Below are 24,910 nucleotides of genomic sequence, written 5' to 3' on the forward strand. Positions count from 1 at the left end.
GTTGCTTTTGTAATCCTGCCAGATGAACAGCCAAGCCTAAAGTTAGGGAGTGCAGAGAAGAAATAGTGTTGCCAGCACAAACTGGTGCAGCTTAGGAAACTGGACATTCTATCCATGGCCCAGGAAAAGACCCAGCAAGTGTTGGGCGATGCCCATGTTTTGTTTGGTATAAAACCCAGAGCCTGTCCCGATATTGGCCCTCATAGCCCCCGCTACTGTGTGTGCCAGGCACCACGTTGAGCCCTGTCCCTGCATTAGCTCATTCTGTCTTTCCATGCCCAAGGTAGGTACTCAGATCCCCATATTATTAATAAATAAGGAAACTGAAGCACAGATTGTTATTAAGGCAAATGATGTGGGATGGTTTTTTTTAATATTTATTTTATTTATTTATTTTCCTTATTTTTTTTTTTTTTTTGGCTGCGTCGGGTCTTAGTTGAGACATGCGGGATCTTTTCGTTACAGCGCATGATCTGCTTGGGTTTCTCTCTAGTTGTGGCGCGCGGGCTTCTCTCCAGTTGTGGCGTGTGGGCTTTCTCTCTCTAGTTGTGGCGTGCGGGCTTCTCTCCAGTTGTGGCGTGTGGGTTTTCTCTCTCTAGTTGTGGCGTGCAGGCTTCTCTCCAGTTGTGGCGTGTGGGTTTTCTCTCTCTAGTTGTGGCACGCGAGCTCCAGGGCTCCTGGGCTCTAGTTGTGGCGTGCGAGCTCAGTAGTTGTGGTGCGCAGGCTTACTTTCCCCACAGCACGTGGGATCTTAGTTCCCCGACCAGGGATCAAACCCACGTACCCTGAATTGGAAGGCAGATTCTTTACCACTGGACCACCAGGGAAGTCCCTGGTTTTTGTTTTTGTTTTTTTTAATTTTTATTTATTTTTTTATTTTTTTATTTTTGGCTGTGTGGGGTCTTCGTTTCTGTGCCAGGGCTTTCTCTAGTTGCGGCAAGCAGGGGCCACTCTTCATCGCGGTGCGCGGGCCTCTCACTATCGCGGCCTCTCTTGTTGCGGAGCACAGGCTCCAGACGCGCAGGCTCTCTCTAGTTGTGGCTCAGGGGCCTAGTTGCTCCGCGGCATGTGGGATCTTCCCAGACCATGGCTCGAACCCGTGTGCCCTGCATTGGCAGGCAGATTCTCAACCACTGCGCCACCAGGGAAGCCCCCCTGGTTTTTTTTCTTAAATGAAATAAAGATCAGCCAAATACATAGTAGGCACTCAGTAAATGTTTGTCAGGTGAATACGTGTTACATATTTTACTGGGGTTGCAAAAGGCTGACACTTCATTAGTACCTTTCTTCATCCAGGTACTATAGCAGTTACTGTGCAATAGGCCCTGGGAAGACAGGAGTCCTGCCCTCACGGAACTCAGTCTGGTACAAGAGACAGGCATTAAGCCGAGAACTAAATAGTATGGATCAGTCTGAGCGGGGGAATGACCAGGGATGGCCTGCTTTGGGGGGTTGGGGGTGCGTTCCTGAGGAAGTGCCATTGCAACAGACTTGAGCGTGAGAAGGCACTGCCGGCTGCACCCACGTGGCAGGCCGGCGTTTCTACAGGAGGAATAACAGGCATGCCAGCCCTGAGTGAGGAGCCTGGAGCAGGAGAGGAAATCAAGGCAGGGCAGCAGGAGCAGAGTAGGGGTGCGGACGAAGCTCAGTGGAGCAGGGCCCAGGCCAGGCAGGGAAGGCCTCCTTGGCCACAGGATTTTAATCCCAAGAGCAAGGGAAAACCAGTGAAGGTTTCTGAGGTTTGTGACTCAAGAAAAATACTTTATTCCTTAACCTGGTGGTGAGGACGTGGCTGTTTTTATAGTATTCTGTATAATTTTTGGATGTCTGCGATATTTTTTAAGAGATATGATTTTGCGAAAGTCGCTGTCAGTACTGGGTGGGGAGCGCAGGTCTGAGGAAGGCAAGAGTGAAAGTAGAAAGACTGCTGGAAGCAGCAGGTGGCGGTGACATGGCCCAGGATGGTTACAGTGAGGACAGAAAGAAGACAGACACCACGGGGTAGGAAATGGGCTTCGGGGGAGTTATCAGGTTGGGGCAGGCAGTGGGTGGAGCAAGGAGGAATCAAGACTCCTTTTCTTACATGAGTAAAAAGTCCACGTGCCCAGCATGTAAAAAGTTCTATTTTCATTCTAAAGACAGAGCAGGTAGTATTGGCAAGGTGCTTACTAGTGGGGATTTTGGGACAGACAGAAACTGGTTTTAAATTCACCAACAGAGTGACATTAGGCAGGTCAATAAGCCTCTCTGAGCCTCCATTCCTTTCCTTAAAATAAAGATTTTCAGTGGTTGTGAGGATTACATGGGGGGTGCACACATAAAGCATTTCCACAGCACTGTGCTGGGCACCCGTGAAACAACGAGTCAAGGGAAGGGCTCTGTTTGGCTGTTACTGGAAATCTAAAGAGACTTGTTGTAACGTCCAAGTTGGTGGCAGGATCTTTGTTGGATCCCAGGTCACCTGTTTCAGCCATTGCTTCTCAGATTGGGTGACACGAGAACCTCCTGGAGTGCTTGACAAAATGCAGAGTTCTGGGCCTCACCTCCAGAGATTTTGATTTGGAAATTGGGACCCAGGAAAGTGCATTCATCAAGTTCAGTATCAGAGTGACACAGATACTGCGGGTTCATGGACCACACTTGCAGAAACTCTGCTGTAAGCCCTACTACTTTCATAAAATACACAGATACTCCCCACCTCCTCCTAGATGGTGATAAAAAGAGGGCTGACATTTCTACCTCTGTTAGTTGGCAGTGACAGGAATACCAATCAGACTGGCTGTAGCAAAAAGGGAATTTGTTGGGTTGTGCAACTGACATGACCAGGGCTCTGAGCACAGCTGGATGCAGGGTCTCAAATGAGATCAGCAGAATGCAGCCTCCATTTTTCCATCAGACACCTCTGCTCTCCTCTGTGTTGGCCTGACTCCCAGGCACGCCTTCTCCTCATGATGCCCCACAGGTCCAGGCTTACCCATCCTTGCAAATAGCAGTCCCAGCAGAGGACTTCTCAGGGAAGAGTTCCAGCCAGAGTCCTCTGTGGAACCCCACTGGCCTGGTTGGGTCAGCCTCTCTCAAAGCACCTGGATTGAAATTAGGGGATGGCTGACATTACCAGAAGGAGGGGGACAATGCTGAGCCGAGCAGGGAAACGCTAAAGGGGGCCACCACGCTTTCTAAGGGAGAAGCCTGACTAGAAATACGCCCAAATACAACGAGCTGTCTCACAGGTAATGAGCTCCCCGTTGCTGGAGATAGTCCGGCTGTGACCAGGGTGCACTTTATAAGACGCTACCCCGAGAAATGATTTTCTTTCCTCTAGACCTCGGCTCTTAACAAGGTCCTTTCCCCTTTTCCCAACCGAGAAGACCCAGCTTAAATACCACTTCCCCCGAGAGGCCTCCTCCCCGCAGCTGCCCTGTGGCTCTGCTTTCCTCTGTGTGACTGTAACCACAGCTCCCGTGGACAGTGAGGTCACGTCCTGCCTCGCCACTTCATTGCTGGGTGACCTTGGACAAGTGACTTCGCCTGCCTGAGCCTTGTTTTTCTCATCTGTAGAATTACTGGCCGTTTCCCAAAGATCTCTCTCCACTTCTTCAACAACCATAGACTTTTTAGCTGGGCACAAGGTGCCCTGAATAAAGACTGCAGTTCCCATGTTCCCTTGCAGCTGGGTGTCCTGGGACCAAGGGCTCCCCATGGGGTGGGAGCAGTGCTGTGAAGCCGCTCTGAAGAGATGGCAGCAGACCCCGCCCTGATGTGAGCTGTCTGTCTCTCTCCCATTGGCTCCATTTGGGTCACGTGCCCACCTCTCAGCTGGAAGAGGGGGACACCTTGAACAGTTCCATCAGACTGGACCCAACAGGTGAGTCAGTTCCCTTAACAGGAATGGATGCTAGCAGCAGCCAAAACCCAACAAGTGTCCAAGTGTGGACAAGCGCTGGATGTTCTTGGCAATAAGCAACAGAGATCCTCACCCAAACAATAGTGAAATGTATCATCTCTCAAAAGCAGAATTAGGCAAGTGGCTGTAGGCTGAGTAGATTGGTGACTCGGCAGCGTCATCAGGGGCCTGGGTGTGTTCCGCCCCTCACTCTGCCCTCCTCGAGCAGGGAGCAGGAGTCCACTCCAGGCATTAGGTCCAGACCTGGACCAGAGGAAGGAGAAAGGCAGCAGGCTCCTGCGACGCTCCTGGAAAGAGCAAGCTTCCCCTCAGGTCTCACTGGCCAGAGCATTGGGTCATATGCCCTTTCCTGAAACAGATACTGGCAAGGAGGGATGGCATCACCCAGATTGGTCTAGACTGATCTCCTGGGTGGAGAGAAGTTGGGGAGTCAGTCTACCTCTGGACTCATGTGGGACCCATCCATCAGGTTGGACCTTCTCCAGCTGGCCAAGAGGGCCGAACCACATGGGCGAGAGTAGTTTCCATGAGTAACCAGCAGGTGGAACAAAGCGGTGCTGCTAAATCTTTTAGTTTAAGGTTCTGCTCACCACAGTGAGAGTCAGAAAATATTTATAGTGCCTTCTGTCCTCTTCTTCCCGGTGTAAAAGCCTCACCCACTTCGACAGGAAAGATTCCAGAGAACTGGAGAACCTGACCCCTGAACGCTGGCACCCACTGCTCCTGGCACAGATGGAAGAGGAGTCCACTGAGAATCCTATGTTTGGGGCACGGTTCGTGCCCCACCTCTGCCTCTTACCAGCTGTGTGGCCTTGTAACTCACAGTCTTCTCTGCGAAGATGCTTAGTACGTCTTCGCCTGACATACAGTAAGAGCTGAATAAACGCAGCTTCCTACATTCCAGGTTCCGTGCTAGGCCAGGGGGACTCCAGCGTGGGCCCTACCAGCCCTCCCACTTCTGCCCTATTTCTCTGCTCCTTTTCGTGAACTCTCATTCTTCCTTGAGTGGTTTCTGTGCCTTCCCTCCACTCCCCTCCCTCTCTGCACTCTTCAGCCCACTCCTATCAGCATCTGACACCATTCACCCCTCCATCCTCCACACACTCTCCTCTTGGTCCCCAGGATCCTACATGCTCTGGGTTTTTCCTTCCACCTCCCGGTTACTCTGTCTCCCTTGCAGCCTCTTCCTCACCTGATCCATCTGTAGCTCAGTCCTGGGCCACTTTGTCTACACTCGGGAGGGGGGAATCTCAGCCTGGTCCATGGTTTTCAACACCAGCTGTGTGCCCATGACCCCCTAAAAGGAAAACTCCATGTTTTTCTCTCTACTCAGTACTTTCATTTCAACAAATGTGTGGGGTTTGCACACCAAGCAATTCTGACACTAACTGCCTGGAGTTAGCACAGACCCCACAGGTTAAGGGCCCAGCCCCATACGCCTTCCCCTCTCTCGCCCTCCACCTTTCAGACAACAGTTGCAAGTCCAGGTTGTCACCTGTGCTTCTTACCACCTATAAATCAGAGGTTCCTCTGATCCCCTCCTCAATCAATAATTTGCTAGAATCGCTCATAGGACTGTAGAAAATGGTTTACTCCAAATTAGGGTTTACCATAAATGGATACAACTCAGGAACGGCCAGACGGAAGAGGTGCATAGGGCAAGGTATTGGATGATGGAACACACAGCTTCCATGCCCTCTCCAGGCACACCACCCTCCCAGCACCTCCACAGGTTCACCAACCTGGAAGCTCTTCGAACCCCTTCAGTTAGGATTTTTAATGAAGGCTTCATTATGTCGGGTGTAATTGACTAAATCATTGGTCTCCTTGCCAGTATCTAGACCAATCTGGGTGATGCCATCCTTCCTTGCCAGTGATTAACTCAGCCTCCAGCCCCTCTCCCCTCCCCAAGAGAGGTGGGGGACTAAAAGTTGCAACCATCTAACCCCTTAGCTGGTTCCCCTGGCAACCAGCCCCCCATCCTTGGGGGCTTTCCAAAGTCACTTCATTAATATAAACTCAGATGTGGTTCAAAGGGGCTCGTTTTGAATAGCAAGAGATGGTCCTTTAAACTTAATTACTAGAGCATCTCAGGAGCCGGGGACAAAACCAAATATAAGAAAAGATGCTCCTGGGACTTCCCTGGTGGTCCAGTGGTTGACTCCACGCTTCCACTGCAGGGGGCACGGGTTGGATCCCTGGTCGGGGAAGTTCCATGTGCCACGTGGTGTGGCCAAGAAGAAAAAAAAAACATTTTTTTTTAAAGAAAGAAAAGATGCTCGTATTACTCTTATCACTTAGGAAATTACAAGTTTTAGGAGCTCTGGCCAGGATCCCAGGGACAAAACCCAAAATATATAGTTCTTCTATCACAAAATCACACCCTAAATCTCTGACTCAAATCCTACTGCCCTCATGACACTGCCACTTTAACAATTCAAACCAAACATCATCAAAACCAACTAGGACGTCCCTTTCCCTGTTCCCCTGCCAGCCTTCTCCATCTCAGCGATGGCACCACTGTGCACTCAAGGGCTCCAGCCTCTTCCTCACCCTCCACGTCCAATCCCTCAGTTTCTCATCTGTTCAATATCCCAAATGGATCCCGAACCCATGCCCTTTTCCCTTCCCTCTTCTCAACATTCTAGTTCAAGCCATCATTATCTCTCACCTGTACTTCCTTTTTTTGCCTTCTCTATAATCCAGTCCCCACCCAGCAAGCAGAGTTACCTTTGTAAAATCAAACTATGTCAGTGGATGAAAGGGTAAACAAATGTGGTCTGTCCATACAGTGGAATAGTCAGCCATAAAAGGAAGGAAGTATTGACACGTGCTACAACATGGATGAACCTCAAAAATATGCTGAGTGAAATAAGCCAGACACAAAAGATCACATATTATACAATTCCGTTTATATGAAATGTCTGAAATAGGCAAATCCATAGAGACAGAAAGCAGATCAGTGGGTGCTTTAGGGCTGGAGGTAGGCAGGAATGGGGAGTAATTGCTTAATGGGTACAGGGTTTCTTTTTGAGATGATGAAAAAGTTCTTAAATTGAATAGTGGTGAAGCTTGCACAACATTATAAATATACTAAATGCCACTGATTGTACACTTTCTAATGGTTAAAATGTTAACGTATATTTAACTACAATAAAAATAGATATATATCAAACTGTGACTCTCCCCCTGCTTAGAACTGGCATCGCTTCGTGTACTTTGAACTCCAGCCTTCCCTTTGGCCTCTGCCTTCCTCTCTGACCTTACTTCTCACCACTGTCTTTCCCTCCTACCATGTTTCAGTAATTCTGGCCACCTTTGGTTTCTCATCAGGCCAAGCTCATGCTCACCTCAGGCCCTTTGCACTTACTGTTGCCTCCACTTAGAAGGTTTTCCCCTCTCTTCATGGTCAGCTCTATATCAGCTTTCAGTATTAATTTAAATGTCACAGAGAGGCCTTTCCCAACTGTCCTACCTTGGTGGGGCCTCATCTCTATCCCCACCACTATTATTCTTTGTGTCTTCCTCTAAAGAGTAAGTTCGATGAGAGGAGGTGGAACCTGTCTCATTCACCTCTGTATTCTGTGTCTAGCACATAGCTGACACTCAGAAATTATTTACTAAATTAATGAAAGATCACCCAGCTAGCAAGGGAAGGGATGGAGGCAGGATTTTAACCCAAGTCTCTTGGATGCCAACTCCTATGTTCTTACTACCCTTTCATGTGATTCTGAACTATGAAGCAGAAGTTTGAGCCAAGTATCAGAGAAGGGGGTCAGAGATAGCCATGACCTTTTAATGTAGCTACATTATCTTATGTAGGTACCCACACCTATCATACATAGGTATCCTTGTGTGTCTGTCACTGGTATAGATGAATCATACCTGCTGGAAAAGGAGTCTCTTGACCCAGGTGGTAGATGTAACTCTGGGAAATCCAAACAGAGCCCTTGCCCCTGGCCCTGGCTGAGATCGCATCGACTTCTCTTTCCTCCTTTCCATTTTTGTACATTCTCCTAGAGCCTGGCTTTTCCCCGATGAAGGGAAGTGGTCAACTGCAACAGCTGAAACACTGTCCTGAAGGAACCAAAACCAGCAGAGATAGCCCTCTCTCTTCCTACTGGGTAAAACCAGAACTGGCACTGTCTTGGCTCTTCAGGGGCGCAAGCAGCCTAGACCCAAAGCTTAGAGCTTCCCAAAATGCTCCATGAACATCAAAAGGCAGGACACCCAGAAAGCTCCTGGGACAATGACTGACACATACTTGAGCAAGCTGGGCTTACTGCTTGGTAAGAAATGTGAAGGATGGGAGGTGGGGCAGGGACTGCCTTGTGAAAGAGAACTGTGTCAGCATCGCCCAAACCAGAAAACACGGCCTTCATTTAAAGTAGGAGTTTCTAATCTCTTTTGTAACGTGGGTCCTCCTCTCAGAGTAATATTTTTAAATGCATAAAAGAAAACGCATCATTTTACAAAGGACCCCAGTTATCTTGAAATGCAGTTATTTTTCTAATTGTGATAAAGCAATATATGAAATTCTTTGTTAACACATTAAACTATAAGAACTAAGAACTAGTTTAATAACTACTGTAATTTTGAAGTAGTGGTGAGTATAAGTTATATTTTGAGATATCTACAAATACTATATTGTAACTTGGAAACATCTGTGATTTTGATTGACTACAAAATCATGGGTGCTGCTAATACAACTGTGGTTTGTTACCTACATTCATAACTGAAGGAAGTACTAAATTTAAGTTAGAGGTTAATGCAAATTAAGATGTAATTTTTTTCCCATCCAAGTTTATGGACCTCTTGGATTCTTTCTGTGGACCACAGGTGACTCTGCCCTAAGGACTGTTGGCCTCACCTCCTCAACTTTTTAAATAGGAGCTCTCTGAGAACAGGTGCTCCTTAATCTCATATTAAGTATCTAGAAAAGGCCTGCCACACAGTTGGTATCCAGTGCCAGTCTGTTGAGTCTCTTGGATTTTCTAGGTAGACAATCACATTGATTGCAAATATTAGCTTTTCTCTTTTCAATCTTTTTTTTTTTTTATAAAGAGGAGATGGTATCTTCTCTTTTTTAAATTTTTTTTTTTAATAGCTACTTTATTTATTTATTTATTTATTTATTTTTGGCTGTGTTGGGTCTTCGGTTCGTGCGAGGACCTTCTCCAGTTGCGGCAAGCGGGAACCACTCTTCATCGCGGTGCGCGGGCCCCTCACCACCGCGGCCCCTCCCGTTGCGGGGCACAGGCTCCAGACGCGCAGGCTCAGCAGCTGTGGCCCACAGGCCTAGCCGCTCCGCGGCACGTGGGATCCTCCCAGACCAGGGCTCGAACCCGTGTCCCCTGCACCAGCAGGCAGACCCCCAACCACTGCGCCACCAGGGAGGCCCCTCTTTTCAATCTTTGTACCTCATGTTTCTTGTCCTATTGCATTAGCTGGGATCTTCAGTACAATGCTGAAGAGAAGCAGTGATGGTGGGCACCCTTACTGTATGATGCTCAGTACTCATTTGTTAATTTATGCTGTTGCATAATTACATAATGGAATGTAAAGCACCTGCTGTGCCAGACTCTCTGCTAAAGATGTTAACACAACTGAGATGTTTTCCTGTCCACTGAGAAGACTAAAAGTAGTAGAGGGATTCCAGTGAAGATAGCAGTATTGAGAACATTACCAAATTCTCCAGACTTGCTGACCAGCTCCCTCAGGATCCTGATTCCTAAAAAAGTATGGAAATAGGTCCCTGCTGGTGGCCCCAGCCTCCAGGGCATAGGTAAGGTTGGCAGCTGCAGGCTTTCCCGGGAACACTGCAGTGTAGGTCAACGAGGAAGCGCATGGGAAGAATAATGAGTGGTGCCTCCAGCAGGGGTCAGCCAGAAGGTCAGGCCAGGGGCAGTGTTTGCGCCTTTCCTTGGTAGGGCCTGTTGAGATCACCAGCTGTCTGGACTAAGCTTAAAACTACAGGCAGGACTAGTTGTTAAAACCAACAGAAAGAGGATTGCAGCTTTGAGGTGGGAGTTAGGCGAAGGAATACCTGAACCTGTTCCCTCACTCTCTTCCCTTCCCCAGCCCTCAGGGAGTGAACGCAGGGGAGGGCTGGGAAGAACAGTCCACACTCCTCTACTCTGTCTAGCTGGCCCTGGGGGCGGGAAGGGAGTTTCTAATAAAATATAAAGTGGAAGTTTAGAATGGACCAGACTACGCCTTAGGGACCAGAATGGGACTGTTGTAATAAAAAAACGTGATTGAGAAGTCAGATCAGACATGTTTTAAGAAAGTCCCCTACCCAGCAGGAGGTGGGAGACAGGATTGGGAGGAGCAGACTCAATAGAAGCTAATGGAAACAGTATCTCTGTGATAGGCAGAATACTGGGCCCCCAGAGATATTCAAGTCTGAATCCTCAGAACCTATGAATATGCTACTTGATTAATCACAAGGGTCCTTTTAAAAGAGGGAGGGAGGGGCTTCCCTTGTGGCACAGTGGTTAAGAATCTGCCTGCCAATGCAGGGGACATGGGTTTGAGCCCTGGTTCAGGAAGATCCCACATCCTGCGGAGCAACTAAGCCCGTGCGCCACAACTACTGAGCCTGCACTCTAGAGTCCGTGAGCTACAACTGCTGAGCCCGTGTGCCACAACTACTGAAGCCCATGCGCCTAGAGCCCGTGCTCTGCAACAAGAGCCAGAAGGGACACAGCCAAGCTAACACCTTGATTTTAGCCCTTTGAGAACCCCCTGGACTTCTGACCTCCAGTGCTTTGTTGTTTTAAGTGTTATTTTATTTTTTTAAGCAAGAAGATTTTTTTTAAAATTTTATTTATTTATTTATTTATGGCTGTGTTGGGTCTTCGTTTCTGTGCGAGGGCTTTCTCTAGTTGTGGCAAGTGGGGCCACTCTTCATCGCAGTGCGCGGGCCTCTCACTATCGCGGCCTCTCTTGTTGCGGAGCACAGGCTCCAGACGTGCAGGCTCAGTAATTGTGGCTCACGGGCCTAGCTGCTCTGCGGCATGTGGGATCTTCCCAGACCAGGGCTCGAACCCGTGTCCCCTGCAGTGGCAGGCAGACTCTCAACCACTGCGCCACCAGGGAAGCCCCTAAGTGTTATTTTTGTGCTGTGTTAGGCGACTAGGTTTGTGGTAACCTGGTACAGCAGCCACAGAAAACTAGTACAGCTCCAAGGAGTTGAGACTCCCCCCCGCCCCTGCCCGCCAACCTAACCAGAAGAAGCAGGGAGGTGTGTAAAAGATAGATGGCTTCTGCCCTTGGAAGTTTGGGACAAGTGGTCTTTTGGGGAAGATGGAAGCTAACGGAAGAACTGAGACCAGTGCGAACAGTGCCAGAAATAAGGTATGGACAGAGCGCTGGGGAAGCCTGGGTGAGGGAGGGCCTGCAGGGGAGGGGCGGGGAAGCTGGGGAAGGGGAGCACTCGTTGGCCTGAGCGAGGGTGTGCTCTGCCTCGAGGCCGGAAGGCTCCTCCCTCGTGCCAATACCAGCCCAGCTGCAGGGCACCTCCTCTTCACCTCCAGCCTCACCTCCCCCCCCCCACTCTAGGGGCGTCCTGACAGCTTCGAGGTTGGCCACCCCCTTAGGGCATTCTGCCCACCCTCCACCCCCTGCCTGCAGATACTGTGCAGGGGACACTCAGGGCCCCCCTTAAGTAACCAGGAGTTGGCAGGGGGTAGGGGGAGCGAGCCGGAGCCAGCCCTGCTTCCCTGAGTGTGTGTGGTGGGGAGGCGGGTGGACCCGCTGCCAAGACATCCCGTTGGAGGAAGGAAGTGATTCCCTCCTCCCACCCCTTCCCTTAGGGTCGCCTGGGCCAGGATTCTCCTGATTCGTGATTGGCTCCCACGGGCGGGACCTTTGTCCATCTGCGGGATTGCAGGAGGCCCAGGCCAGGCTCGGGCCTGCGGAGCGGGAGGGGGCCGGGTGGGGGGAAGCCAGAGAGCAACAGGGAGACCGACAGACAGGCAGGAACGAGGGCAACGGGACGGACGCGGGCCAGAGCCCGAGACCGGCAGCTGACTGAGTTAGAGGGCGGGCGCCGGGAGGGGGCGGGAGGGGGCGGGAGGGGGCGGGAGGGGGCGGGCGGGACAGCTGGGCAGGCGCCGAGCTCCCAGTTGCTGCGGTGGCCGCCGGCGGGCCGGGCGCAGGGTAAGTGCTCCAGGGCCCGCCCGGGGCGCGCTGCCCTTCTCCGAGCCCTCCCAGCCCGAGCCTGCCAGGGACCCCCGCGAGATCCCAGGAGGCCCCGGTTTGCCCTGGGTTCTAGCGTTTCCCAGCTTGGGGGAACGCGGGCAGGCAGTGATAACTCAGGGATCCCTGCCTGGCCCACGGATTCTAGAATCCAGTGGAGGAGAGGAGGACAGGAGACAGCACACACATCTCCCCTTGAAAACGGAAGTGTTGATAAGAACTACCCTTTTGTATGGAGTGCTTACATGGGCCAGGTGCCTTCACTTCATCACATGCCGCGTAGCAGCAGCAGCAACAGGTGAGGTAGGTACCATCCTTGTCTCCCTCTTCCAGGTGAAGACACCAAGACTCAAAAGAGGCCAAGCCACTCGCCGGGGGTCACACAGCCCAAAGAGACAGAGCCAGAACTCACCCAGGTCGGTGTGAACCCCTGAGTCCTCTTACTCATCATGCCTGCCCTGCCCTGTCCTGCACCCCTAGGGAGGCGGCAGGGAGAAACCAGTGCTGGGAGTAGTAGAGGAGGCCGAGATGAGCCAGCCTGCTCATCCCTGCAGGAAGAACCTCCACGGCAACAAATCCTTCGCCTGGGTAGGGGGTGCCAAGGAACAAGAACAGTGGGTTGGCGCCAGGTTAAACTCCAGGACAGAGAGGAGAGAGCGGTGCAGCCCCTGTCCAGGAACTCCTGCGCCTGTACCAGCACTCCCACTGGGCACAGGGGGGCTCTTGCAGGCTTAGCCATGGGACTTCAGTTCTCCGTGCCTCAATTTCCTTGTCTGTTTCCTTTGCTTATCCTTAGCCTCGGGGTTAAGCGTGCTACGTGCCTCAGAGGATTGCCGAGAAGATTAAATGAGATGGTTGGTGTGAAGGCTTAGCCTAGTGCGTGACTCAAGCTGTGCCCCCCTCCACCATCCCCACCCATCTGAAAGCACTTCTCTGTCCTTCACCCTCAAGTCAGAGCTATCTGAGATCAGCGGTATTTCCTGCAGCCCTGCCAGCAGCTGGAAGCTTCTTGAGTAAGACCAAGGCTGGGGGCTGCAACTCCTCCCTCTCTGACTCCGAGGGCAAGGCTGGTAGGGGCAGGGTTTTGAAAATCTTTGGGGTGAGGCTTGCACAATTCCAGGACTGCCCTGTAGCCCCCAAGCCCTCCCCCACCACCAGTTTAGCAAGAAGGAGGAAGCCTAGCATATTCTTGCTCCAAAACCTGCTCCTCCCTTTGTCCCCCACATCTAGGCCAGCAGCAAGTGCGACCCCTCCACATATTCTGAATCTGGTCACTCCTCTGCATCCCCACCGCGACCCCCAGATCCTCAGCACTGTCTGCTGAACTCTCTGCACAGTCAGGCCCTGATTGATTCCTGACTCTTCTCATGCCCCCATCCTCACTCCATTGCCTGCTCACTACAGCCATACTGGCCTCCTCCTTCTTTCTTGGACATATTAAATTCTCTGCTCTCTCAGGGTCTGTGCACATGCCCTTCCTTCTCCCAGGAATTCTCTTTCTTGCCATCTTCTTGTGATGCACCTCCTTGCAATTCAGAGACGACCACAAAAGTCACCTACTCAGAAGCCTTACCTCACCACCCCAAGCTGCAGGAGCCACTCTTGCCTGCCCTTTATTGCATTACTGTTTTTCTTTCCGGAGCTTAGCCCTGGGTGATGTTACCTTGCTTATGTGTTTCCTGGCTAAAATGTCAGCCTACCAGAGCCCAGACCTTTTTCTTGTCTCTTCACTTTGGATTCCCCAGAACCCAGTGCCATGCCTTGCACAGAGTAAAAGTTCCGATAACTTTGTACAATTGCAGGCAGTGTGTGCAACCATCAGAGTTCTACTTCTCATTGCTTAATAGCCTTCTTTCTACATTTCTACATAGACCTCAGAATTGTCATTCCTCCCACTGCCTTCCTCAGCTTTTCCCTACAGTGGGGCTTATAGGCTGTTTCCAGGTTCTAACCCTAATATCCAACTTTGCTTTAAACACTGTGGTACAAATTGCACTTTTTTTTTTTTTGCTTTCAAATGATTTTTGAGTTACAGTTTCCAAACTGATGTGTTCAAGTCAAGGGTATGATCATCTTGAAGGCATATACCACTTATTACCAGGTGACTGTTTAGAAAAATTATCCCCAGCAATGTGTGCAAGTTTTCCTACAGCCCAAGCAGTGGCTTTTTTCATTTTTGTTTTGTCTAGTTTAATGGGGAGGTTATGGCAGGTTTAAATTTTCCGTTGCTTGAATTAGTGAATCTGGGTGTTTTTCTATGCATGTGCTAGTTCTGTTTCCTGTCCTGTGGAGGAAGGAAATCTCCAGGGCACCTTAATTTTTCCCTTCACCTTCACTTTTGGTGGTGGTTCCAGTTGAGCCCACCTCGTGAGAGCAGGGTGAGGGCCCCCAGGGGCTGGAACAGGAACACACCCAGGTGAACGCTGCTGGTTGCAGAAGCTGCTCTGCCAGTCAACCAGCAAGAAACTGAGTCCCTTGTGCCCTAAGCATGGTACTGTGGGGAGAAAAAGAACTCTTTTTTTCTTTAGGTCTTTGTGATCTTTTTTCAAAATGGTAATATTTTTTAAATTACAAAAATAACACATGATATATAAGGAACTGGAACTTTGGGAAGCTAATGTTGGTCACTAATGGGAACTACACACACTTCCTCAGGGGAATCCTGTGTGGTCATCCAAAGAGTGCACTTGCTGTAGAGCACACGGCGTAGAACGATCTCTGGGACACTGTGTTAGTCTCCTATGGCCGCTGTAACAAATGACCACACATCTGATGGCTTAAAACAACATAAATTTATTATCTTACAGTTCTAGGGGTCACACGCCCAAAATCAGTCTTGGTACGCCAAGATCAAGGTGTTGGCAGGGCTATATTGCTTCTGGAGGCTCTAGGAGAGATCTGTTTCCTTGCCTTTACCAGCTTCTAGAGGCTGCCCTTATTTTTTGGATCATGACCCCATCCCTCCATCTTCAAGACAGCATAACATCTTCAAATCTCACTCTGACTCCAATCCCTGCTTCTGTAGTCATATCTCCTATTCTTCTGATTCTCTTGCTCTACTTGTAAAGACCCTTCTGATTACACTGGGCCCACCTGGATAATCCCCCATCTTGGAGTCCTTAATTTCATCACACCTGCAAAGTCCCTTTTGCCGTGTAAATTGACCTATTCAGAGGTTCTGGGGATTAGGACTGACTCCCACACCCTAAAGGGAAATAAGCAAGGTTCAGAGCAGTGTGAGGGCTCACATTTGTTTAAGGGGAAAAAAAAAGAATAAATATGGCTGTGCTTGGAAAGACATAGAATACCTCCAAAGGCTATGTGGGAAACTGGTAGGAGAGGCTTTCTGGGAAGAACAGGAGTAGAAAGAAGACTTATTTGTCGTAGTATCCTTTTGTATTTCAATTTTTTACTACATATGTCAGCTATGTTAAAAATAAGTTTTAAGAAGTAACACATAGTCATTGTAAAAGTTCAGACCTTCCAGAAGCTAAGAGAAAGAAAATACCCACCCCACCCTCAAATCACTCCCATTTTTCCAGCAATAACCACTGTAAAGAGTCTGGCTGTATCCTTACAGACTTTTAAAAAATGCATATATCATGTTTTCACATAGATGGGATCATACTGTACACACTATGCTATAATGTGATGGGGGGGCACCTGTTATATTACATCTTTCCTCATCCACATATGGAAATGTAACAGCACTGGAGTCTCCCACTCCCAGATGTACTGTAACTGACTCAACCAGACCCTCCCTCGTTGGTGGACATTTAGATTCTTTGCTGCTTTCCAGAGCAATCTCAGCACTAACATATGTCTGTCTGGTTCTTAATTGGAGTGAAATTCACATAACATAAAATTAAATTTTTTTAAATTAACTTTTAAAGCGAGCAATTCATTGTCATATAATACATTCCCGATGTGGTGCAACTACCACCTCTTTCTAGTTCCAGAACACTTTCGTCACCTCAAAAGGAAACTCCGTCCCCATTAGGCAGTCACTTCTCATTCCCCTCTCCCCGTAGTTCCTGGCCACCACCAGTCTGCTTTCTGTCTGTACAGATTTGCATATTCTGGATATTACACATCAATGGAACCAAGTACTGTGTGACATTTTGTGTCTGGCTTCTTTCACTTAGCATAATGTTTTAGAGGTTCATTCATGTTGTAGCATGTGTCAGCACTTCATATCTCTTTTATTTTTTATTGAGGTATGATTGACCTACAATAGTTTCAGGTGTACAACATAGTGATTCGATATTTGTATATATTGCAAAAGTACTTCATTTCTTTTTATGGCTAGATAACATTCCATTGTATGGATATAACATCTTTTATTTATCCATTCATATGTTAATGGACATGGATCGTTTCCATCTTTGGCTATGAATATTTGTGTACATGTATTTGTTTGAGTGCCTGTTTTCAATTCTTTTGGGTATATACTCAGGATGTACATCCTTCTCCGCATGCTTTGAGCTTTATTATTTACTATTTTCAGACACTGTTAACCTAAGCAAGTTAAAAATAATTTGTAAGGAAGTGTTGGAAAACACATACTAAGGCGAATGACAGTAGGATGACAGATCTGGACAAATGTTTTCTTATTTTCCAGATCCGGAGACGACAGGAAAATGGCCACCTGGGATGAAAAGGTAAATTAATTCTGGAAGACTAGCAGCGTTAAAGGACCTCCGAGCCTTGAGAAGATAATTCTGTTTGGTGTTTCTAACAGGATAGAGGAAAAACACGTGTTCAGGGTTCTTCTGCCATACCAAAGTGTTAAAAGTCACCGAGGTGAAAGCTGTAGAAGGAACCTCAAGATAGCCTGATAATCGGAAACAGACCATTCAAAACCCAGCTCTGCGTTTTAATAGCCCTGTATCATTTGGTCACGCCCTTCACCTCCCCGAGCCTCAGTTTCCTTATCTGGAAAATGGGGAGAAGTTACTTAACCACTCCTGTTCCTGAAGGCTCACGGGGAGGAGTTGAGGAGGCAGTGGTCTCAGAATGCTAGGCCAATACTGAGCCCATAAGGACTTCTCCCAACTGCTTATTTTACAGATAGAGACATTTGGGCACAGAGAAGTAAAGCTACTTGCTCAAGATCACACAGGTAGGAAGTGGCAGAAATGAGATTTCAACCTAGCCTGACTCCAAAGTGAATGCTCTGCCTCCTGTACTGTGCGGCCATCCTGAGTAGGACTAACAAATTCTGTCCTTGATATCTGGGGTGCAGGCTTGTTGGATCTGGGGAGACATTAATTGTGGAGGGTGGGGCAAGGTGAAGAGGAAGTGTTGGCTTCCATTTCAGCTGTTCACTTGGAGCTTCTGGGGTCCTGGACAGGTAGAGCTGTCAGGGCAGTGCCAGAAGCTCAGGGTAGCAGCAGAGTGATGGGGCAGAGTTGGAGAAGCAAGTGTGAGGGTTAGAGGACCATGGGATGATGATGATGATGATGATGGTGATGGTGATCTTGCATTTTGTCAAATTGATGGCCCCTTTAATTGTAAGAGTATTTCTGATTTAAAGCTGTTTACAGTGTGGGAGGAGGAAATGACCAATGGCACTTACAACATGCCACCAATTCTGATTTCAGAAATGTGGAAACGTGGGAAAATGTTCATCTTTGCATTAATGAAATACGGTGGCATTTCCAGCAGAGGGATGACAATCACCCTCTGTAGAGTTGTGTCAATTCCTGATAAGATATGGGAAGCTTAGTGTCTGCCACCCAGTAACAGGAGTTCCGTGAGTTCCAGTTATCATTAATACTCACAGAAAGGCAAATGGAACAGTTTCCTTCATTTATAGCTCCCTACTAGGCAAACCAAAAAAACAAGCGGAAACGCTCGATGGTGGTTATGCTGTGGTGTAACCGGCTCACTCCTACATCTCACGAGGGGCTGGATCAACCCACACGACTGCTGGAAAAAAACTTGACAGGGTGTATCAAGAGTCATGAAAATAGTCATAATCAAACCTGGTCATCTTACCTGCGGGAAAGGAAACAACCGATAAAAAGGAAAAAGTATAATTTACAGCACAATTTAGAAACACAAATTTATGTGTTTCTTAGCACGTAAGATGCCATTGATTGTAGATGCACCATTATTTTATGTGCTACGAAGTAGAAAAAGTGCTGCCATTTACTGTGATCTAATGTGACACAACACTGACACTGGTCAATTGTAAGACAGACTTCAGAAATGTTAATATGTAGAAAATGTGGCCTTAGAATTGGTGATAAAGGTGCTAAAAATGAACAGAAAATGCAATAATGAGCACTGACTCCTTGGTAAATTTCTTGGCCATTAAAAAGGCATAAGTCTGATGCATATAGGTAGTGGGGAAAAAATAAGATACAAAGTTGTCTGCAGTCTTCGATTATAATTATAAAAGACATAGAGAGTGAGATGGGTAGATAAGTAGATGATAAGTTTGGTGTGTTGGGATTATTAATTTATTTCTTTTTGCTCATGTTTTCACAATAGTAATACTGAAAGAAATAGATCTGGAGTAAAGGTCTGCTCATTGGGGTGAATGACAGCAGGTAAAGCTGGGGATTCCGGGTACCTCAGGGGGTCTGGCTGCATGGACAAGTCGCAAGGGTGGGGGTGAGGGCACAGAAACATCAGGGCAAGCAGAGTGTTGGAATGCAGAGTCAAGGACACACCTCAGGGGACTCCTGGGGGCAGGAGCCTGTCTGTCATCGCACAGAGGCCAAAAGAAGGGGTGGCCCCAACGGCATTGCTGGGGAGCTGGGGAAATTGGACCAGGGCCACGTGTAGCAAATAAGCCTCTTACTGATTCAAAGAACAAGTTCCTTTTAATAATTTACCTTGTGAAGTTAATTATGTTTTTAAAAAATTGTTTTAATAGGATTGCTTTTAGGAGCTTTTAAATTGTCCAGCTCCTCTAATTTTGGGGAGGAAAACAGCTCTGTCATAGAAAAAACTGGTGGGGTTTTTAGCCATGGCTCAGACCTGATTTGCTGTAGCCAGCTCTGCCCAGAGGGGCCCCCAGCAGGCTGTGGACATCTGCCCTCCTGAGAGGCCCTCCCTGCCCCTTCCCACCTCTCTGAGCCTCTGTTTTCCTCGTCTGTAAAGTGAGAACAGTGAGGATTAAACAAGATAGTGCCTGGAAAGCACTTAGCAGGGTGCTGGGCTACAACAAACGCTCGAAACACAGGAGCTATTGACGCCATCAAGAGGATAAAGTAGGTTTTCAGCCCATCAGCTGACCTAGTCCCCAGCTCAGATGGTTGCATGTCACCAGCCACATCTGGGGAACCTGGTTGCCAGGTGTGCTTAGACATCCTTGTGGCCATTTGGCACATTTCTCACAAGGTGTTTGGAGGCACCAGGTTCATTTATGATGCTGGTTCTTGACCTTGGCTGTACATTGGAGATCCCAGCACCCAGGCCACCCGCAGACCAACTGAATCACAATCTTGGGGCCTGGGACCCAGGCACTGGGTTTTTTTTTTAAAGCATCCAGGTGGTTCCAATGTGCAGCCAGAGCTGAGAGCCATTGGTTAAACTGCAGCTGCCCTGGCCTCCTTCCAAGGACTGAGCCACAGTGGGGCAGGAAAGAGGGGAGCCCTGAATTCTTGTTTATCCCATCTTTTCCACGGCTGAAGCATCACTAAGGTGTTGGGGGATGGGGTGGCCCAGATGACTCAGTTGTACTGGTGATAGGTCCTAATTTCTAGCTGGGTAACTATATATTTTTCTTTCTATGCTTTCATTTCTTTCTGTGCTTTTGTTAACACAAATAGCAGCCTGACTTATGCTTCTCAGTTAACATGGCTGATTCACAGACTTTGGGCAGGACTGCCACCTCTCTGACAATCATCCTCTCCCTCCCCCAGGGAAATAGACAGAGTACATCCCACCATACCCATGTTTTTCAAACTCAACCCATTAGTGATTCCTGAAATCCATTAATGGACTGCCATCAGCCTTTTAAGAAATAGAATAAAGTGAAAAACATAAGTCTCTCACATGTTAACTTTAGTGTTGGTTATAGAACGTATATATGTCAATGTGTACTAAGTGGCAGGATATAAAATGTGTTTCTTATTGAGTAACACTGGGCTGAACTCCCCGCCCAGCATTGGCCTTCACCAGCTGTGAGCTGGGTCCAGGGCAGCATTCAGAGAGGTCGTGCAGGAGGGAGAGGGCTCTGGGCCAGGCAGCCTGGGTCGGAGTCTGAGCTCTGCTTCTCACTGGCTGTGTGACCTGGGGCAAGTTGCTTGGCCTCTCTGTTCTCAGTTTCCTCACCTGTAAATGAAGAGGATTCAGTCCCCACCTTGTCAAGTTGTTGCTGTATGTTACAAAGGGCTTTTGCACAGAGCTCAGAAAATGGCAGGTGCTCTGGGGATAGTTACAATCACTGCAGTTTCCACTACCTTAAATATTATTTCCCACATCGTCTCCACCCAGCCTCATGATCAACTTGCCAGGTCAACAGACTCTTCCATCAAGTCAGGAGGGTTTCTGACCCTACAGGAAATGGAGAGAAAAGTTGGAGAATACGTCTCTGGGGCACCTGGGCCACCAGTCAGGCTTCTCAGTCTACCAGCAGCACCACCCACCGCCCAAACTAGTCAGCCGTCACGGTGGTTATTTTCATGAAACCTCAAACTTCCTCCCCACCCTAGAGAAGGAAAAGCTGCTACGCTTATTTAAAGACTTCCCTGATTTTAAAAATAGGCATTCCTCGGAACATAAATCCCTGGGGACAGGGTAGGGGGAGGTGGCGGTAGAGTACGTGAGCCTCTGGGGTACGTGAGTCCCCCAAGAGGAGATATTTGCTCGAGGGATTCATTCCACCCTCCAGGTATGTTTAGTGGGAGGAAACCTGTGGTCTTCCAGGCATGAAGAATACGGAGGATATGGCATGAGCAGAAACCCGCCTACCCAGTCCCCTAATGGGGAGTGGGGGAGGAAACAGACTCTGTTACACAAACAGGTGGATCCGTCTCCACTGGGGAGGCATGTGGGCCATGCATGAATGCAACAAGGGAGGTACACGGTCAGCTTCCTGGAGCTGGGATGCTTGAGGGAGACCTCCTGAAGGAGGAAAAGAAAAATGACAAGGTGGAAGAGGAGTGGGCGTTCTAGGCAGAGGAAATCACGTGTGCAAAGGCCTTGTGGTCGAAGGAACCTATTGAGTACAAAGGGCTGAATGGAGACCATGTGGCCAGAGCAGAGACTGGTGACAGGTGAGGTCGGATAGGCAGGCAGAGGCCACAGCGTGCAGAATGGCTATAGGTCTCTGGAAGGCACTTGGGTCTTTTTTTTTCTTTCCCAGCCGCACCACACTGCTTGTGGGATCTTAGTTGCCTGACCAGGGATCGAGCCCAGGCCCTTGGCAGTGAAAGCGTGGACTCCTAACCACTAGACCACCAGGGAATTCCCTGGGTCTTTATTTTTTTTTTTTTTTTTTGTAAAATTTTTATTACTTATTTATTATGTTTATTTTTGGCTGTGTTGGGTCTTCGTTTCTGTGTGAGGGCTTTCTCCAGTTGCGGCGAGTGGGGGCCACTCTTCATCGCGGTGCACGGGCCTGTCACTATCGCGGCCTCTCTTGTTGCGGAGCAGAGGCTCCAGACGCTCAGGCTCAGTAGTTGTGGCTCACGGGCCCAGTTGCTCCGCGGCATGTGGGATCTTCCCAGACCAGGGCTCGAACCCGTGTCCCCTGCATTGGCAGGCAGATTCTCAACCACTGCGCCACCAGGGAAGCCCCCTGGGTCTTTATTTTTAAGATCAGTGGGAAGCCAAAGAAGAGTTTCAAATAAGGGAGTGCATTAGGGTCCCCAAGATCAGCCCAGGTTCAGTGATTCTCTAGGAAGGCTCATAGGACTCAGCATACAGTTCCACTCATGGCTAAGATTTTTACAAAGAAAAATCAGCAAAGGGAAAAGATACATGAGGTGAAATCCAGGGGAAACCAGGCACAAGCTTCCAGATTCCTCTCCCAGTGAAGTCACATGGGACTTGCCTAATTCCTCCAGCAGCAAATTGTGACAACACACGCTAGGAGAGCTTGTTAGAGACTCAGCACCCAAGGTTTTTATTTGGGGGCTGGTCACATGGGTACCTTCCAAACTCCAAAAATTCCAGACTACCCAGAGGAAAGCAGGTGTTCTACATAAACCACTTGTCTTTACAAACAGTCCGGTCACAGTGAGCTGTCCTTACCAGGTGGGAACCCTCCCAAAATCCAAGTTCCCAGATGTCAGCCAAGGGCCAAGCAGGCCTTTCTAAGGGCAGCAGCCCCAGGCCTTTTCTGCACAGGGAGTGACATGATTATGTTTCAAGAAGTGCTCTCGAGAGCACAGGCTGCTGATGAGAACCTAAGAGTGATGGGGAGAACAGTGAGGAGCTGGTACATCCTCCGAGTAAAAGGTGGAGGCTGGGGCAGGGAGGTGGCAGAAGATGGGAGAAGCAGATGATGAATTCAAGGGTCATTTAGATGCTAAAATGCACAGGGCTTAGTGATAGGTGGGCTTTGGGGGAGGGAGATGGAAGGCAGGGGTTGGGGACAACTTCTCTGACCCTGGCTGGGTGTGTCTGAAGATCCCTGGACCCAGAAGACGAGGTGCAGGTGCAAGTCCATGGACTGTCCACTGGGTGGTGGCAATTGCCATGTTGCAAGTCTCAGTTTCCCCTGCTAAGGGAGGGAGGATTGCATCTCAGAACCTTGATTCAGCCTCTTTCAATATCATCGTTCTTGTTGCTTTAAAAAAAATCAGCTTTTCTGGCATGTTTTCCCCCTCATTGACAGAGCATCTCAGAAAGAACAAAGCTAGTAGACCTGCGTTCATATGCCAGCTTTACCACTTACGTTTCTTTGTTTTTAAAAACTGTACACCAACAAGTTCTCAGTGTAAGAAATTAAAACAACAAACAGTATATATTAGGTTGAACCACATGAAATTGTCAGTTTCTACCAATTTTGACCTACAAAAATGGTCATTAAAAAAAAATTTTTTTTTAATATTTATTTATTTTGGCTGCACCTGGTCTTAGTTACGGCATGTGGGCTTCTCAGTTGCTTCACATGGGCTTCTTAGTTGCGGCATGCATGCGGGATCTAGTTGCCTGACCAGGGATCGAACCCAGGCCCCTGCATTGGGAGTGTGGAGTCGTACTCACTGGACCACCAGGGAAGTCCCCCAAAATGGTCATTTTTTAAAAAGTCTTATTGCAGGAAAGTTTTCTTGAATTATGTCTTGAACCATTCTGTTTCATTGGTTTGGTTTTCTTATTCAGGGATTCCAGTTATGTATACATTAGATATATGTGTGTGTGTCTGTATGTGTATGTATATATATATATATTTTTTTCATTCTCCCTCCCTCCCCACTCCCCCCAAATACTTCATTCTCTGCAGGTTAGATCTCATTACATAAATGACTATTTCTTATGGTTAAACCTAATAGGAAAAAAAAAAGAAAGTTTCTCTTCACCCTCCAACCCAATCCCAATCCCTATCCCTTCATAGAGGTAACCACTTGGTTTGGGTTGTTGATTTTGTTTTTAACAAAAATGGCATTATACATTTTGATCTGTAATATACTGGTTTTTACTTGATCACAGATGAAAGACATCTTTCTATGTCAGTATGTACAACCACGCTGGCGTACTGCATTCTTAACAGCTGTGTGGTATTCCATAGTGTGGTCTACCACAGTGTATTTAACCATGGACCTTGAGGTTGTAGCAGGTCTGCAGTGAGCATTATGCGTGAGTGTCTTTTTGCTCATGTGTGAGTCCCTTGTCAGGTCAAACAATGCCATTTAAAATTTTGATAGAAACTGGTTTAAGGCTGATTCTCCTTTGCTCCCATGCCTGGCACATTGGAGAGACTCAAATATTTTTTCAAAAGATGAAACTGCCTCATTGCCCTCCTAAGAAGGATGTACCCATTTCCTTGCCCACCAGGTGGTGTAGGGGAGTGCCTTCCTCCCCCCATCTCTGTCACCCTGCCACACCAGGTGACTTTGGGCAGTAGGTCTCCCCTCCCCAAACTTCAGTTTCCCCTTCTGTAGAATGGAGAGACCACACTTCCCTGTCCTACATACTTCTCAGGATTTTTGTCAGCATCAAGTGAGAGCAAGAGGGGATGGAGGTGGCCTATAAGCTGCAAGCAAAAAGAAACAAGTGGTTTTGTGACCTCCAAAGGAGGCTGCTTTCTCCCAGGAATGCAGGATGGATGTGTGGCCCACGAAGATGAGAGAGAGAGAGAGAGAGCACATGGTCTGTAGTAGTACCCTTGGGCTGACTCGGACACACACCCTCTGTATTAGCTTCCTGGGGTTGCCATAACAAATGACCACAAACCAGATGTCTTAAAACAACAGAAATTTATTCTCTCAGTTCTTAAGTCCAGAGTTCTAAAATCAGCGTATTGGCTGGGTTAGAGGGAGGCTCAGAGGGAGGATCTGTTCCATCCCTTTCTCATAGCTTCTAGTGGTTGCTGGCAATCCTTGGCAATTCTTGGCATTCCTTGGCTTGTTGATGCATCACTCCAATCTCTGCCTCCATCTTCTCGTGGCCTTCTCCTCTGTGTGTCTTCTCCTTTTCTTATAAGGACACCAGTCACTGGATTTAGGGTCCACCCTAAATCCAGAATGGTTTTATTGCAAGATCTTTTTTTTGGCCTCACTGTGTGGCTTGCAGGATATTAGTTCCCTGACCAGGGATTGAACCCAGGCCCTCGGCAGCGAAAGCACAGAGTCCTAATCTCTGGACCACCAGAGAATTCCCAGCAAGATCTTTAACTAATTA

At 48.3% G+C, this 24,910-nt stretch overlaps 1 protein-coding gene across 14 annotated transcripts in view; it reads left to right on the plus strand.

Moving 5' to 3' along the window:
• The first annotated feature begins 11,854 nt into the window (after window positions 1-11,854).
• Window positions 11,855-24,910, plus strand: part of HVCN1 (hydrogen voltage gated channel 1) — a 30,486-nt gene continuing 17,430 nt past the window's right edge. For 2 of the 14 annotated variants that reach the window (XM_057526825.1, XM_057526824.1), the window contains exons 1-3: window positions 12,021-12,404; window positions 16,728-16,767; window positions 18,605-18,663. Coding sequence is in view for 8 of the 14 variants with exons in the window: in XM_057526818.1 (XP_057382801.1) it covers window positions 12,352-12,404; window positions 16,728-16,767 (93 nt within the window). In the remaining 6 variants the exon portion in view is untranslated. Of the gene's footprint in view, window positions 11,943-12,020; window positions 12,410-12,439; window positions 12,523-12,902; window positions 13,120-16,727; window positions 16,768-17,131; window positions 17,229-18,604; window positions 18,664-24,910 lie in introns of those variants that run through there. The other 12 variants (XM_057526820.1, XM_057526826.1, XM_007189507.2 and 9 more) reach the window with 12 other exon arrangements.

This window comes from Balaenoptera acutorostrata, chromosome 13 (genome assembly GCF_949987535.1).
Source record: "Balaenoptera acutorostrata chromosome 13, mBalAcu1.1, whole genome shotgun sequence".
NCBI classification, from domain to species: Eukaryota; Metazoa; Chordata; class Mammalia; order Artiodactyla; family Balaenopteridae; genus Balaenoptera; species Balaenoptera acutorostrata.